General features: G+C 42.9%; 1 protein-coding gene across 1 annotated transcript in view; it reads left to right on the top strand.

Moving 5' to 3' along the window:
* The first annotated feature begins 4,036 nt into the window (after window positions 1–4,036).
* PDCD1LG2 (programmed cell death 1 ligand 2) overlaps window positions 4,037–17,005 on the top strand; it is a 17,105-nt gene continuing 4,136 nt past the window's right edge. The window contains exons 1-5 of the mRNA XM_014517272.2: window positions 4,037–4,109; window positions 8,636–8,998; window positions 10,230–10,508; window positions 11,204–11,344; window positions 12,467–12,508. Of these exons, the coding sequence (XP_014372758.1) occupies window positions 4,055–4,109; window positions 8,636–8,998; window positions 10,230–10,508; window positions 11,204–11,344; window positions 12,467–12,508 (880 nt within the window). The 5' untranslated portion in view covers window positions 4,037–4,054. The remainder of the gene's footprint in view (window positions 4,110–8,635; window positions 8,999–10,229; window positions 10,509–11,203; window positions 11,345–12,466; window positions 12,509–17,005) is intronic.

Raw genomic sequence — 17,005 nt, 5'->3', positions numbered from 1 at the left:
AGCACCGTTGGGGGCATCGGCAGGCGGTCGCCGATTGCTGCTGGCCACTGCCACCACTCCTGGCGGGGTCTATAGGTGGTCACCACCCACCGCTCACACCGCCTTGGCCGCCTGTGGGAGCTCCCCACTTGCCACTGCCACGCCACCACCGCCACCACCTGCAGGCGGTCACCATGCCCCCCCAGCCTCTGGGGGCACACGTTGTTCATGTTTGGAAAGCATGACTTATGAGGAAAGGCTGAAAGAACTAGGGTTATTTAGTCTGGAGAAGAGAAGATTATGGGGGGGATTTTAGCAGATTCAGGATGCAGGACCTGAGCACCCAGAACTACAAGGGGAGGCAATGGGAGTTGTAAGTATTGAGTCCATTAGAAAATCAGGCCTATTGTGCTTACGTAATCCTTCTTTTGATATGCTGAGATGTCAGCTTCTATGACTGCCTCCTATAGTCTCCTAGGGCACTTGTACACAATGTTGGCTTTTTCTAGCTAAAGATAATCCCTGGGTTTATTTCCGTCTTGCAATGTACCATGATGATTCTTTAGTTACTCTCAACTCCACCTTCGTACAATACAATACAATTTTATTTTGTATGGTCTCTTTTATTGTGTGTCAAAATGCTATACAAAATACAGTATGTATCTCAGACTGCTCTATACTGCTGTAAGTATAACAAAGCGTTGTACACAAAACAGTAAATCTTTCAGTCACAAAGTTAATAACAGAAAAAGAATACATCTGACTAGAGAAGAGATTTGAAGAAGGATGGGCAGAGAACAGTGTGTTGTTATCCCTTGTGTGAGTCCTTCAGTCTGTTGCTAGTTCTAGTAATGTTGTTCATGACCTAACCAATTTGAATGATTTCTGAATGTAGGACTTGATAAATGCTTTAGTAAAGTGCAAATGTTATATTTACAATGTTTATTTTTATCCACTGATTGTACAGTTAAAACTAAATAACCCCTGCCCCGGTTTGTCTGACAAGATTTATTTGTATTTGCTGCATGTAACTGATGATATCATTATCTTTTTGGCATTTAATTATTTCTGTAACTTTCTACTATCCTTTAATTAAAGTTAGAAGATAAACATAATAAATACATGTGTTTATAATGTGCCAACCTCTATCCTACACAAGTTCTTGGGGTACTTGAAAGGGGTGCTAGAGAGCAAATTTACCAAGTATCCCAGATTTAGTTCAAGGCAAAGGGTTAAGTAGTTGGATGGAATACTATTCTCCACCCACCTCTCTACTTTGGCTCCCCCTTTTACTGCTCCAGGTAATATTCATCTACAGGTTTCTAGACCCTGTGGAAACAGTGCCCAGAGCCAGAGCATTTAGAGCTCAAATTCTTTTCCTGCATTAAATATATATTCATAATGAGTAGAATTCATACCTGTGTTGAGGGCTATGAATGGTCCTTGCACAGTATGATCAGAGATTCTAATATTATAAAAGCCTAAATCTGTCTGTCTGCCTGCCTGTCTGTCCATAACTCTTTACTTGTGCTCTGATTTGTTGACAAACAGCCAATCAGAGTGCAAAGAAGCATTCTGACAGAAGACAACCTGCCACTGTGATGGTGGGGACACAGGGGATGGAGTGGCTGGCAAGGCCAGCCCAGTGGTGGCACTCCATCCCAGCCCCCTCCCCCCCCCGGCATTCTTGATGGGCAATTGGCTAGTATTACTATAATTATTCATTAGATACTTTCCTATTAATTTAAAGTTAGCTACCTTTACTCACCTTTATCTGTTGCTATGAACACTTGTACACTATTTTAGAATGACACAGCCTGTCTGCCATGCTGAAAAAGATTAGTGCTTATTGAGCAGTGACAACATATAAGGCAGGTTCAGATTGGCAAGGAAGCTGACTGGTTTTCAGAACTGGAAAAGAGATCACACTTAATCATACTCCTCTTTTTGGTTGATGTTTTCTTGCATACAACACACCCTGAATAAGGCAGAATGAAGAAATAAGGAACAAAAATCTTTTGGGAAGTAATTAAGGAGCAGTAGCCCAGCTCGCTCATTGTTCTGCTCCCCATGGAGCCAGTACAGAGTTATTTTCACTTTCACTCAGCAGAGGTTTAAGCAGCAGAAACCACTGTTACTGTATTTTCTCACTTAGACTGTGCACCCTAATTTCAAGGAGTTTTTTTCTTTTTCAGAGAAAGGTGTATGTTGTATACAAGAAAATATGGTATTTTCAAGTTCTGTCTTTACTGATTATAGATATACCTCCAGAGCCAAAAAGCAAAGAAAGGGTTAGGACGTGCTTATAAACCAACACATCCTTATTGATCCATTTACTCGGTTAGCTCCCCACAGTATCCCAGCCAGGGTAGCTGTGAGGGGCCTGTGAGGTGGGGGGCTTCCCTTCTCCCACCCCCCACCTGAGCCTCTTAACAGGGTCAGCAGACAGCTGCAGGCTTGGCTTTGTTGTGGCCAGAGCTGGGGAGGGGAGGCAGGGATGGGGAGGCTGCTGGAGTGCCCTCACCTGCTGTCCAGGACTGGTGCAGGCAGGCTCGTGCTCCCCCTCCCCACCCCTCCCTGCACCCAACACATGAATGCCTGTTTGGTTCAGTGGTGCTCTGACTCATGGCACTTTACAAAAAGCTCTAAAAGTTAGAGTGCCTCTCCACCAGGCTGCCTAAACATCTGTAGGCACCTGTAGAGTGCCACAAACCTTAAGTAGTTTAGTCCCAAACAATCCTTCTGACAGAGGCAAGTATTTTATCTGTTTTAAAGGTGGGCAAATGGAATTTATGGCCTAAATTTCTAGAAATAATCCATTAGTTTTAGATGACTACCATGAGAAAGTTTGAGCCTGTATTTCTGAGGCACTGAAAATACACAACTTGAAACAAAATCAAAGAGACAGACCTTTGAAAATCTGACCCATAGTATCTTATATTAGTACCAAAACAATGAGGAACTAAAAATCTAATACCTTCCCCTATAATTATTTTTCTGTTGGAGTTTATAAATGTTCCTTGTATTTTATATTTCCTTATGTTTGCACCTGGTTCTGTTGTATTCATGTTTTTGGGTTGTTCTTCTGTGTGTGTGGTTATTTTTATTAAAAAAGAATTCCCTCTTTATTTTCCCATCTCATTAGCTCTGGCAGTCTTGGTTATTATAAACTTTCATTTTACTGATCTTTTTTGTTGGTTTGTTTACATATTTGAATGAAAAGTACAAAGAATTGACGGTTCTCAAGAAGCCAATGTCATGAAAAGCTGTTCACAATCAAACTGAACTAAGCTCTTTCAGATGCTTCTATTTACTGTCAATACAACAAGGTACTTTCTGGTGCATGATGTGTCATGGAGTGCAACAGAGAGGAAAAAGCTTCCCACTCCTGAAAGTCCCTTCACTGCAGGCAAATCTTTTCTAATCAGGCTAAGGACTAGTTGTCCCTGAAGTTTGCAAGATGAATTGATGGACCTTGCTAGCATGCCTCCTGTATCCTTTATCAGTTTAGGACATGTACAATTGCTCAGTTCAGAGAGCTCACATATAAACCTCCACAAAGAGAGTGGGTGGTCTAAAGAGGAATTGAAGCCATGGCTGTTCCTTTACCAAAACTCAGAGGAAGCTAGACAGCTTCAGCTGAGGGAGTTAACTGAAATGTTTGCATATCCATGTATAAGAATTTACCCTTCAGTAATTAATTCTGTTCAGGGATACCATTCCGACATGAAGTTATTGTAGTTACCAGAAGAAATGCCTGGTGTAAGTAAAGCCTAACTTCTTTGGAAACCCAAAAAATGTTTTTAAAACCACAAAGTCAATATTGTAATAGTGGTTTCCCTTCAGTGCCAAAGTCCAGCGTTCCATGACATGCCATATGCGCTTGTGGATGGTTATCAGTGGAACATCCCTGGGATCAGTTTCAATGTAAATCCTATTTATTTTTGGTGACTTTTTACTGATTATGAACCATGCCTGTTAAGTTAATGATTATGCTGCAGTACCTTTGGCACAGTGAGGCACTGGTGAGAGTTTAAATTGTTGACATTGTTGTGTTTTAGATTTTTCTGAGAAAATGTTCCGAATCCTGGCAATCCTGACTCTGAAGGCACAGCTCCACCTCATGACAGGTAAGACATCCTTTTTTTCAACTGTCATCAGTACAAGGCGTAAGAATTCTGCTACAGCCTGCAATAGGCATTTCAGAGTCTTCAGCCAATATTTTCAAAAATGACTAGTAATTTGGGGAAGCCTTGGTTGTGTAGTGTAGATACTTTATGGAGGCCTACTGTAGGTACTTCACAGAGGCCCAATTTTCAGAGGATGAGTGCTCAGCACTCCCTGAAAATGAGATTTCTCATGTTGTGCATCCAGAAATCAAGACATGTATAGTTACTAGGGATTTTAAAAATCTTGGGTAATTTCCTCCAAATGGAACCTGTTGATTTTTCCACATGCAAGAAATATGGGCTTTTTGGTAATATTTTTTAATGAACTAACTGCATAATTGGGAGAGATCTTAGAAAAGTTTGGGGGCACAATGCACCCTTCTTCAGATCCCATAAACAGCCATTTTATTAACCTATTCCTTCACGCTTCACTTTGCTTTTTACACCTCTTCTTATTGACCTATCTTCCATCAACATGGCAGGTGAATTCTTAAATCATCATTCTTAAATTATCAGAAATTTGTCAGGGGAACAAGCCAACAAACAGACATTTTTGTTCAGAACTGCTGATTCATCTAATTCAGGGGTGAGCAAAATGCAGCCCACGGGCTGGATGCGGCCCACCAGGCCATTCTATCTGGCCTGCGGGGCCCCTAAAAAATTTAGAAAGTTAGTATTTATCTGCCTCTGGCTGCCTGTCATGCAGCCCTCGATGCCTTGCCAAAACTCAGTAAGCAGCCATAATTGCCTGCCCCTGAATTTTGAAATACTTTGTGAACACGTGTTGGATTTTACAAACTTCTAGTGACACAGAGAGGAAATTAGTGTTAGTTTGAAGTCAGGCAGAAGGCAGGGTAAGACGGCACAATAGGAACTAACTCACTCAGATACATAGGCAGGGTTCCTCCACAAATCCATCTCATTCCCTGACAATTCACTAGGCAGATTTCTGGAGACCCCAATATTTGCACGGGCTGTGGCTCTGGGTCTGCTGTACATATTGCTGCAGAGCTGGAAGCCAAGCCACAACTAGAGTCAGTGTTTTTAGTACTTTTAGGCTTCTGGCTGCTCAGAGGCCTTCAGCTTTCTAGTTCATTCCCAGTCTTCTAGCTTAGGTCTTCAGGCTCTGTTTCATATTGAACCTTTCTAACCAGTTATTTTTTTTTCATATTGTGCTTTCTCTGTTAAGACTAAAAGAACCCTACATTTCAGCTTGAAACTGAATTGAATATTTTTCAGAATTTTCCATGGAACAGAAATTCAGTGCAACTACAATATATGACTTTAATTAGATAAAAAGTGAAACTAACCAGCAAATAACAACAAAGGCCTCAAGGGACTGCAGCTGGATGCTCTTTGCTGCAGCTACATCTAGTCCAGTCCTATTGTTAAACTGTTCATAATTATTAAATATTTGTCTTGATGTAGCACTCAAAGGCCCCAATCAGGATCAAGGTCCAAAGGCCCCATATGCCAGTGCTGCATAAATGTATTAGAAGACACCATTAGGGATGCAAGACAAAGAAAGGTTAGGGAAGAGATACCTTCTAGCTTAGTTCTCTCTCCCTTGATAACAGTAGTTTGGTCCTCTAGGGAATATATCAAGTATTCAGAGCTTTATTCAGATGGTATAAAGCCAGCTGAACTGCCTTTTTCAGACAGATCTCTTATGTAAGTATGTGGCCTTCTGTCACCATACTATGTGAGCATTTTGCAATCACATGTGCGCGCACACACACACACATCTATCTGTCTGTCTATCTATCTATCTTCACCACACCCCGAGAAGGTAGGAAAGTACAGCTATCCCTGTTTTTAAGATGGGGAACTGAGGTACTGAGAGATGAAGAGATGCACCTAAGGTCACTCAGAAGGTCACTTTATGGCATCAGGGAACTGAACTGTTTAGTCACAAACTTGTGAACCAATAGCTGAACCGTCTTCCTTCTTTAGAGCTGGCTCTGGGTGGGAGCCTGGCCAAACCAGCATGTCACCCTGGCTACTCATGGCTGCTGCCACTTCCCCTAGTTTAATTCTTGTTATTGCAGCCAGTGTAAATAGGGCAGCTTCAGGGCCAAGGCAAAAAGGGAGGTGATAAAAAAGAGGTCGATTTACTGACCCGCTCCTTCCTGCACCCTGTGCAGCAGGCCTGGAATGGAGAAGTTAGCCTTTCAACTAGAAAGAGACTAGCAGAATGTTAGAGGGAAGAGGGTGTGACAGGCTTTGAGGAGACTGAATTTCTGGGGTTCTGTCACTTATCCCTATGCCCCTTTGATTTCACTAAAGGCTTCTTAGAAAAGAGAGAGGCCTGATTCTTCATTATGGCCCAGCTCAAGAATTAGGGCTCTAAGAAATTGATTGCAGATCCCAGCTCTTCAGCCAGGGAGTCTTGATGAACAGTCTGTCCTAGCTTTGACCACTACCCACAAACTTTCATGGGTGGATCAGGACAGAAACAACCCAAAACCAGGCATAATGAAGCTCCGCTCTCCCAATTCTCCTACACTACCATCCTCACCCATATCTTTACCTTTGCATAGTCTGTCCTTTCCATTGTCTTGAGAAGGCAACTAGCATAGGAGGTAGTAAAATTGCTTTTGTCAGCTTTCTGTGGATGAAGACTTCCCCTATGTAAGGGGAATTCTTCACTGACTGTCTCTGGACATTTTAAGATCACTTTGTACTACATAAATAGTACAAAACGGGCTTAGCAGACAAGAGAATTTAACTGAAAAGATGTGTGAAATGCTGCTCAGGATCAAACCTTCACGTTGCTTGTTCTTAAGATGCAAATGGAACTGATAGCACATGCATATTCCTTCTTTCTTTTTGTATTTCACTTTCACCACCAAGTGCATCTGAAACACCGTCTTCTGTGTAGATATTATCTCATAAATAATATAGATAGAAAAGGAAGTTGCATACAACTGAAAAAGCAACCACTCTACTAAAGAAAAATTAAACTTTTCTTACTGGTATGCCTAATTTATATTCAAAATGTAAGGGCATGTAAATAATTATCTGCATTTCAGTTTTGCTTATCACTAAAACTATTTTCAAGCACTTCTGAATGACACCTACCAACATAGCTAACATTAAAATAAAAATAAAACATATTGAATGTTAAAGTGGAAATGACTTTGTAGCTCAAAATTTTACGGAATAAACTATGTGCAGGAATAAGTGTTTCAATGACTGTGGCCACGTCTACATGAGATGCTTACTGTGCAGTTGTTACTATGCAGTCATTTAGTACTTATTTATACAAGTACTAAATGATTGCACAGTAACCAGAGTTACTGTGCATGATGCTGACTACCCAGTAGCTTGTGACAACTGTGCAGTAGTGTTGTGTCACACTTCCTGCCATGCGACACTACTGCACAGTAGTCACGGCAGTCAGCGTTTCATGTAGATGCAGCCTGTATGGCTCTAATGTCACTCAGTGTACTAGAGGTGGCTAACTGAGTAGATCATTTTGCCTTAAGTGCATAAGTGACCTTGAACCTTATGCTGAAATAAGTGCATTGGCAGGATTCATTGAGCTCATTCACAAGAGTGAAGTGCTACTCCCCATGAGTATATGTGATAGAATCAAAACTGCAGTGATAAGTCATGACTCTACTGTGTGGTCCTCCTTGTTCATACATTCCTTTGGGCAGATGTACTTACAATGGGCAAAAAAATTTGCATTTATGTAATATCCCAAAAGTTACACTTGATTTACACTGGTTAAACCAGTGATTCTCAATCAGGGTTCTGTGAAACCCTGGAGTGCTTTGAGATCTTTTTAAGGGTGCAATACGGTGCTGCACAATATTAGCACTGTTAGATGTGAAAACAACCATATGATTCACAAGATAAACACAGGGATTTCAAATAAGAATCCATAAGTCTGACCTACTGTGATCTTTCTGATTACTTTGCAGCAAAACAATTGCTCTAATATTTTTCCACAGTCAAGAAACAAATGAAAGCTAAGAACTGGCATCTGCTGAGGGGTGCCTTGAATCTAAAAAGGTTGAGAACCATTGACTTAAAGGTTTAGAATCGCCACAAATAGTTGTTCCTTGTCGTGGAACATCCAGACCTAACAGTTACACTTGTAATTTGTAACTTGTATAAGTTCCAAATCTGTATATTTGTCATTCCAGATGGGTCTTCCTTATATAATGGTCCATCCAAAAACAATCATGAGTTATTTCTGAAAAAAATATTTCTGTAGAGAGCCTCAGCTTGTTCTTTGTTCTTCCTCTGTTTTTTTGGACTCTGAAATCAGTATGAAATAAAGATAAATTTTATTTTTATGCTACCTGTACGGTAAAAACTGTTACTGGTAGTACCAAAACAAAGCAAAAGGGCTGCAAAGTCAAAGACTACTCAATAGTTGTGAATGTTTGATGACTTGCCACCTTTTGTCTTAGAGGCAAAATTAGAGGGAAAGTTATAATGTGTGCCTACCGGGTATCATGATTTTTTTCCCTTAGCTTTATTCGTAGTTGAAGTTCCCCAGGAACTATACACTGTAGAATATGGAAGCAACATCACCATGGAATGCAGGTTTCCAGTGAATGGAGAGTTAAATCTAAAACTCTTAAGTGTTGTTTGGGAGCAAAAAGAGCAAAAAGAACAGGAATCCAAAGAGGTCTACACCCTTCACAAAGGAGAGGAAATCCTTCAATCCCAACACAGCCGCTACCAGGGAAGAGCAACATTGTTACATGATCAGTTGAAATTGGGACGCTCTGTGCTTCAAATCATAGATGTCAAGCTCATGGATGCAGGGTCTTACCGCTGTCTCATTGACTACCAAGGAGCTGATTACAAATACGTTATTTTGAAAGTAAAAGGTTAGTGACCAGACTCTCGCACATGGGTAGCGGGTTAATTAAAAGTTTGTTTTTTACATGCTAAAATCAGCATTAAACTTCTCCTTTTGCTACAAAATTCTTTGGCTTAACCCATGGATACACCAGGACATCACTTGAGGTAGCTGGTTGAGAGAGAGAGAGAGTAAAGGTGACCGTTTTGCCACCTTTCCTTGGCTTCTGAAGCCTGCTTTGATCTCAGTACTACTTGGAGCAGCCATCTATTAACCATCCAAATAGCTGGGCATTCCATAAGTGATTGTCCCTGTTGGAGCAGGCCCTTGTTGTCTTATGTGTTTCTAGCAGCCTAATATATAATAATAACATATATAAGTTGTTAAGCAATAATTTGCACCAATTTAACTAAGGGCAGAGCTTGCACCAAGGCCCTTGTTACTAATCATGCCATGGCAATGAGCTTGCAAGGGAGAAACCTTTCTTGTGCAATCAGGGAGATGCTAGTGGTCCTTTGGCTTGGGCTTGCAAGGACTGACTCTGTTTCATTCCAATATGATGATAATGCCACAGCTGTCTCTTACCTGACATCACTCACACATTCTAAATGTCCATTTTTCTCCCAGATGGCCCAAATTATTTTTATTATATCACTACTATGATTTCATTTATGACAGTAGTGCCCAGAGACCCTGATGGTGCCCCATTGTGCTAGGCTTTAGTATTCTGTAGATCAGGGGTTGTCAACTGGGAATATGCGTACCCCTGGGGGTACTTGAGAAGGCCCTAGGGTGTACACATGGGCAGGCACGGATGGAGCACTGCCACGTAGTATCCCATGCTGCCATGCAGTCTCTGCCTGCCCAGCTAGATGTGGGGGGCAGGAGAAGCTTGCACGTGGCAGCTGCTGCCACTATGCATTCAGTTGCGTGCTACCCGCCCCCTCCCCCTGCATCTTGGGGCCAAGGGTACACTGACCCCAAAAGGTTGAAAACCCCTGCTGTGGATCCATGGATTCCAAACTCACTATTTACTATTGATCTTCAAGGAGTTAACTGAAGAAAAAGGAGTTATTGTAGGCCTGAAAAGGATTGAACAGTCACTTCCATCATTTCAAAGTCAAAGGGCATCTGATATACATATATTGTAAAAAGAGAGGGAGGAAGGGAGAAATAGTAAAAAATATTTTTAGCAGTAACTTTACTATTTTTAACAGTGAGTAAAATTTTTCACAGTAACTCAACTTTTTCTTATGCAGCTTCCTACAAGAAAATACACATCCAAGGAAAAAATAAACCGGATGAAGAGAAATTGGTTTTAACTTGCCGGTCGGAAGGATTTCCCCCGGCTGAAGTGTTCTGGCATAATGAAAAGAATCAGAGTGTGTCTGCAAATACTACCTACACACTGACCACAGATGGACTATACAATGTCACCAGTATTGCAACAGTCAAGCCAGAAACAGGAGAAAACTATAGCTGCATGTTCTGGAATAAAGAATTGAATGAAGCAACTTTGGCTTCTGTTTCCACATTAGGTTTGTATCTCTCTTTGAATCTCTTTGAATTTGTACATGGGGGCTTCCCCAAAAGGGTGCCTGTGTGAGTGTGTGACTGATTGATTCTAAAAACAGATTGCATGCTTTTATAGATATATTTTTTATATATGTAATGCATGATTGACTGTAGGAAATTGTGATGCGGCCTAATATAATGCATTACTACAATTACTGATATTATTTCCTAGAAAGCAGTGTGGCATTTTTTAAAAGGAAAATAAGACAGACATTATATTTGCCTTTGGAAATCTGCCATTTTATTAATGTTTCTGAACTCAGTTCACTATAGACACTTTTGTCATTTCTCTTCTAAATTCTAGGATAGCTCCTGTTTGCCCGGTTGCCAGTACAATGGTATTCCTCAATATATACCTCCAATACGCTTGGCACTCTATTGCCTGGAATTGTATCTAACTAATCTTCAGTATACATACTGCTGATTTATAATGGCACTTGCTAAATTGCCATGCATAGTACGGACCAACAGTTATTTACTATAATGTCCCATTACAACAATATGGCAGGGGAAAATGGCCTTAAAAGTGTACATAAAAATTTACACTGACTCAGTGTAGTGATCTTATGCTTTGCCAGCATGGTACAAAGAGACCTTAATACAAATGAGAATCAGACTGGATTATTTTATAAACTATATTTGCTTATTTTTTTAATAGGTCTAGTCAGTTCGGAAAATGTTGGACAAAAACCTCCAATCTTATTTATCGTCCCAACGTGTGTAATAGCAGTTATTTTCCTATCTGCAATCTTGATTTTTTGGAGGAAAAAAACATTTACAAAGTTTCATGGGAAAAAAGGTACATTTTTACTTTTTTAAACACATTTTCTCTCTTCTACTTTGCACTTAAGTGACCTTTCAGAACCCAGATGATCTCTAATCTGAAAGAGACAGATTGCTTCATTTGTGTTTGCTTTTATTTTCCTCATCACATAGCTTTATACATGATCCAGATTATATGAATACAATTATGCTATATGCCACACAGGAAACCCTCACTATTTGCAGGTTCAGCACTTGCGGTTTCAAATATTCACGAATGCCAAACCCACTTCTTAAATACACTTAAAGGAGCTCCTCGGGAGCTCTGTGCTTGCCCCCATGCCCTCCCAGATGCCAGGGGCACTGAGTTCATGAATGCAGACGGCATTCACGAACGCAGTGCCTTATTTGCAGATTTTGCCATTTACAGGGGATACGAGAACCTATGCCCTGCAAATGGTGAGGGTTGCCTGCACTCTGTTGGTGACAACCATCAATCCTCCTGGATCATGGTGATCATGAGAGCCACCCAGATCTTCCTGAACAGGAATTTTTTGGAGGAGTGGAGGCTGCCCAGACCTTCCATCCTGCTTTATGGCAACTGAGACAGAAACCAAAGACCAGACTGAGTCCAGATGTTTGGTGCTTCCATGGCTGTAGTTGTGTAAGTGTCTGGGAATCAAACCCAAGTCTCCTGCATACTAGACAAAGATTCTACCACTGAACCACAGGGGACTCCCATACTCTGTTAGAATAATATTATCCATATCTATTTGTTATATTTGGTTTACATTCTTCCACTCCTATCTTTTACTATATGAAGAAAAACAGAGTGGAAAGCCAATAACAGGTAGTAGCCTATTATTCCTCTCTGGTCTTGTTACAGAATCATCTCTCCTGTAGATGAGCTTTAATTCCTGTGATACACAGCTAAATTGGAATAAGGATGATAGGTCAATTCTTGTAGCAAAGAACAGAAGGGTTTGACACTGTAGTTGGAGAAGAAAAGAACTTTGGAGAAACCTATGAAAAGTTTAAGAGCCATAAGCATAAGAAAAGCCCAAAAAACCTGTTTGGGATCTACAAATTTATTGGATTGGATTGTTACTTTTTAAGTAAAATTTTCTAATGAGTGTTTGCCTACATTTGCTTTTAACAGACAAAAGACGACAAATCCATCATTTATCCAGGGAAGAGAACAGTAAGTCACAGATCTTCAAACTTTCTGTTTATGGCTTTTTCTTTCTAATAGTAACATCTGCATCAATATATGAACATTTAAAGCATGATAATGCACGAGGAAACACTATGGAATTTAGAGTCTAAATGCTACTTTCCTTAAAACTGTTATAATCCTAGTAAGAATGCTTTTCAGATTCTAAATATAGTCCCATAGCTTTCCAGACAACACCAACATTTGTAAATGACAAAGTACAAGTTATCTCCCTTCTGAGGCTGTATCCTTTCTGGTGGATATCAGAGTTTTCCACACTTCAATCTGGAACTGTAAAGGATGCTCAGTTAACTCCGTTTCAGAAAGCATGAAGTTTTCTGTAGTGGCGATTTATAACTGTTCATACTTCTCCTTCGTCTTTTGACTCAGATTCAGTATAAGAATTGATGTGGCATTTGTCTGGAGAGTATTTCCTGTCCTAATAGATTAACTTGATAACCTAATAGGTCTTTTCCCATCTTTAACTGTTATGAATGAATAACTTTCTTTGACACATTGAAATTTCTGCATAGTAAAGAGCAGGTAATTTCCAAATATCTCAGAGTTTCACAAACCATATCACAATAGAACTTTCACTTTAAAAAACAAGACAAATATCAAGCTATAAACACTGATAACATAGCGCTAAAAATCCCTGTTTCTATAGTCAGGTTTGTGATACTGTAGTTGAAAATCTGCATAAAGGAGTTCATTCAGCATTACATGCTCTTAGTCAATAACATTTTGAAGACAGAGCCAGGAGAAAATCTTCATGGAAGATTGTTTTTTGCCAGGGACTAGATTCCATAGGTTATAGCTAAAATAATGGGTGTATTCTGATAAGGCTGACTTGTATCATAATGTGGGTACAAGTGAGTCTGACTGGCCAAATTAAAATTTTCCTGACACACGTAACCCACATGGCATGTGGTCAGTGTAGCTGATTTTGCTTTACCAACCTGCTTCTTAAGCTCATAATAAAGATATGCAAAGAGAGAGGGATAGTGGCTACAAGGTTGCAGTACTCTGACAATTTCTGGTGCTAAAATGCTCAAATTGCTAGAATGGTCTCTTGAAAGCCACTGGAACTGGTCATCTGAGCATCCTTGAGACTGCTTTAAGTTTCTCCATGGGCTAACACTGCTCCCAAGACCCAAGGACAGAAGTATACAGAACACAACTTTGGCACATATGAGATTTTGGTCCAATAATGGGAATAGCCTTTGGAGAAGCAAGCTGAAGTTTTTAAGAATATCCATCTCATACCTTCTCCAAAGTTCAAATCAAATTGAAAATCTGTTCCATTTTCCCACAATAAAAAGACAAATCAGAAGGTAGCCTGGTGACAAGATGACTCTGAGCTTGTACAGAAGAAGCATAGATTAGGACCTGGATTAATGAAAAATGGGTTCTTCATAGACTCAATGGGTGTGTCCACACATGCAAGCATGTGTGCTTGCAGCAGCTCAAATAGAAGCAGTGCAAATTTGAGCCGGGGCTTTTTGCCTCAGTGCACGTGCTCAGACATGCACTTCGGTGTGGAGCAAATTGTGCCACTTGGGGCAAAATAACCCTGCCTGGTTCCTCCCGGATCTGCAGCCAGGGGGACCTAGAGCCCGGGGCCAGCTGTCCCCAGCAGTATAAAAAGCTTCCCTGTCCTGGCCTCATCCATACAAAAAGCTACCCTGGCAAGCAGCTGAGGTCTACTCGCTCTCAGGAGCTTCTGGGGCCCAGCCACTTGGTACCTGGGGACACTACCCCTTGTGCCAGCTGAACTGCTGCAGCAGCATCCCAAATCCATTTTTAAAAATACCCCCAAATCCATGTTTTTCCACAGTTAAAATAAAAGACCACTCTACACACACACATATATATCTAGAGAGAGAGAGAAAGAGAGCGAGAGCAAGAGTGCACGATCTGTTGGGCAATGCTTTATTGGTATATTTACAATGTTAAAGCAATGTGGAAGCCTACCAGTGTCTCTATCGTCATGATAAAATAAATTCTAAATACCTATATGTGTTGATGTGTACTTTTGCTTTTCCTCGCACATGATGGGTGTGTGATGGCAGGATGTAGTGTTTGCAGGAAGTGGGTGGGAAGGCGTGTGGGGGAAGGCAGATGGGTGTCTGTGGATACTCAGGAGGGGTGGGTCCCCTGGCCCCCACAGGGTGCAGCCTCCCCCACACAGCACATGGAATGCCCTGCCCCCCCCACCAGGGCCCCAGCTCCCCTCTGGAGGGCCACAGTCCCTATCCCCCACAGGGCCCCAGCCCCCCTGCCCAGAGTCCCAGGCACCCTGGAGGGCCACAGCCCCCACTCCAAGGGTCTCAGCTCCCCTTGGAGGGCCACAACCCCCCTGCCCAGGGTCCCAGGCATGCTGGAGGGCCATAGCTCTACCTGCCCAGGGTCCCAGGCTCCGTGGAGGGCCACAGCCCCCCTGCCCAGGGCCCGTAACTTACCTTTAGCAGCAGCAGTGGGAGTGGGGCGCTTTGAGCCATGGCAGCAGGACCCGGCACAGCACATGGGGACCACGTGCCAGGCCCAGCCATGTCCTGCCACTCTTGAGGACTGTCTGCCACTAGGCCGGGCCAGGCCCTTGGTGGCAGGACCTGGCGCGGCACGTGGGGACTGCGTGCTGAGCCCAGCTGAGTTCTGTCACCTTTGGGGCCCCTCAGTCACCTGACCAGGCCGGGCTCATGGCAGCAGGACCCAGCGCAGCATGCGAAGACTGTGCACCACACCCAGATGGGTCCTGCCAGCCCTGGGGCTGCTCCTGCTGGCCGGCCAGCCTGGCTAGGCAGCAGGAGCAGCCCCAAGGCCAGCAGGACCCGTCTGGGCATGGCACATGGTTCCCGCATGCCGCGCTGGGTCCTGCCACCAAGGGCCCTGCCCGGCCAGGCGGCAGAGGGGCCCCAGGGCCAGCAGGATCTGGCTGGGCGCAGCACGCGGTCCCTGCACGCCACACCGGATCCTGCTTCTGCCCCGCTGTGCCTGCAGGGGTGTGGTGCATGGTGGGACCCGGTCCAGCCCCATGTGGCTCGCTAGTCTTGTTTTGCACCGGAGTCGGTCACACGGCTCAGGGAGGCACACGTCCTGTGTGTGCCTCCTGGAGCCCTAAGACCTGCTTTGGTGCAAAGCTGGACTAGTGAGCCCCCTATATGCCCCTGCTATCCCTCACCCACCCACACCCATGACCTCCCCCACCCCCCCCGCACCCCACACACACACTTACCTTGGACAGCACTGGGGGCCGGAGGCAGCAGGAGAACAAAAGAGATGCCCTGGCTGACCCCAGAGTGTTTCTTTTGGAGGACTGACTCCTGACTCCCTGGCATGGTCTGGGACCATGCCTTGCTCCGCTCTTCTGCAGAGCAGTTTTTTTAGATCCCTGGATATCCAGGGGTCTAATTTTCTCGCCACGCTGCAACGTTGCAGCGTGGGGAACATTTTTTCGTTCCTGCATGTTCCTCTTGCCTCGCCTCAAAGGGGTTTGAGACGGGGCAAGAGGCACATATGTGCTCGTCTGGACGCGCCCTGTGAGTCTGAGTGATATTTAGTGCAGATTTCCTTCAAATGTCCAATACAGTAATCAGCACCGACAGCAGTCCCTTGATTCAAGGATGATCTCTACCACGACTCATTAATGGGTCTTGAAGTGATTTAAGTGTCCAATCATTGAGCCACAGACCCATCTGCAGAAGTTGCAGGTCCTTCAGTGGGAGAGAATAGATTGTAGGCTAGGATTTCTCCCCTTTTCCTTCCTCTGCTCTCTTTTCTCTGCTTTGAGAGCAAGACGCTTTACCTTGAAACAGGCTACCAGTAGTGTGAGGTTGTGGCGCCATTGGAGTCAGTCAGCAACCAGCTCCTCTCAGCTCTTGATGTTAGCATCCATTCTTTTGAGGTATGCCTTCAATGTGTCCTTGTAGTGTTTCCTTTGGATAACATGACATCTCAGGCTATTATTAAGCTGGGAGTAAAGTACTTGTTTTGGGCATCTGTACACAATGTCCGGTGCAGTGAAGTAGGTGCTTGAGGATCACTGACTCAGTGCTGGAAATATTCACTTCAGCAAGGATGCTGACATTTGTGCAACAATCTTCCTATTTAATATGGAGGATTTTCCACAGGCATTGTTGGTGATACCTTTCTAGGCTTTTGAGATGCTGATGACACACACTTTTCATATCCATAGAGAACAGTGGGGATGATGACTGCATTGTAAACTTAGATCTTGCTGTCTTTCTGGAGATTGTGATGAATAAAGACATGCTGAAGCAATTTCCCAAAGAAGACACTTGTGCACCAGATCCTGTTCTGGATCTCCTCATTGGTGTTTGCATTCTGAGAGAGAGGTGTCTACAGAGGTAGGAAAGTGCTTGACAATCTCCCAGGTCTTTTCCTCAATGGTAATTTGGGACAGAGTGTCACATTCATGTCCCAGGGCAGGCTGATAAAGCCCTTTAGTCTTCGCCATGTTGAGAG

This window comes from Alligator sinensis, unplaced genomic scaffold (assembly GCF_000455745.1).
Source record: "Alligator sinensis unplaced genomic scaffold, ASM45574v1 scaffold392_1, whole genome shotgun sequence".
NCBI classification, from domain to species: Eukaryota; Metazoa; Chordata; order Crocodylia; family Alligatoridae; genus Alligator; species Alligator sinensis.
The sequence above is the reverse complement of the archived record's forward strand: the minus strand, read 5'-3'. Positions and strand labels throughout refer to the sequence as shown.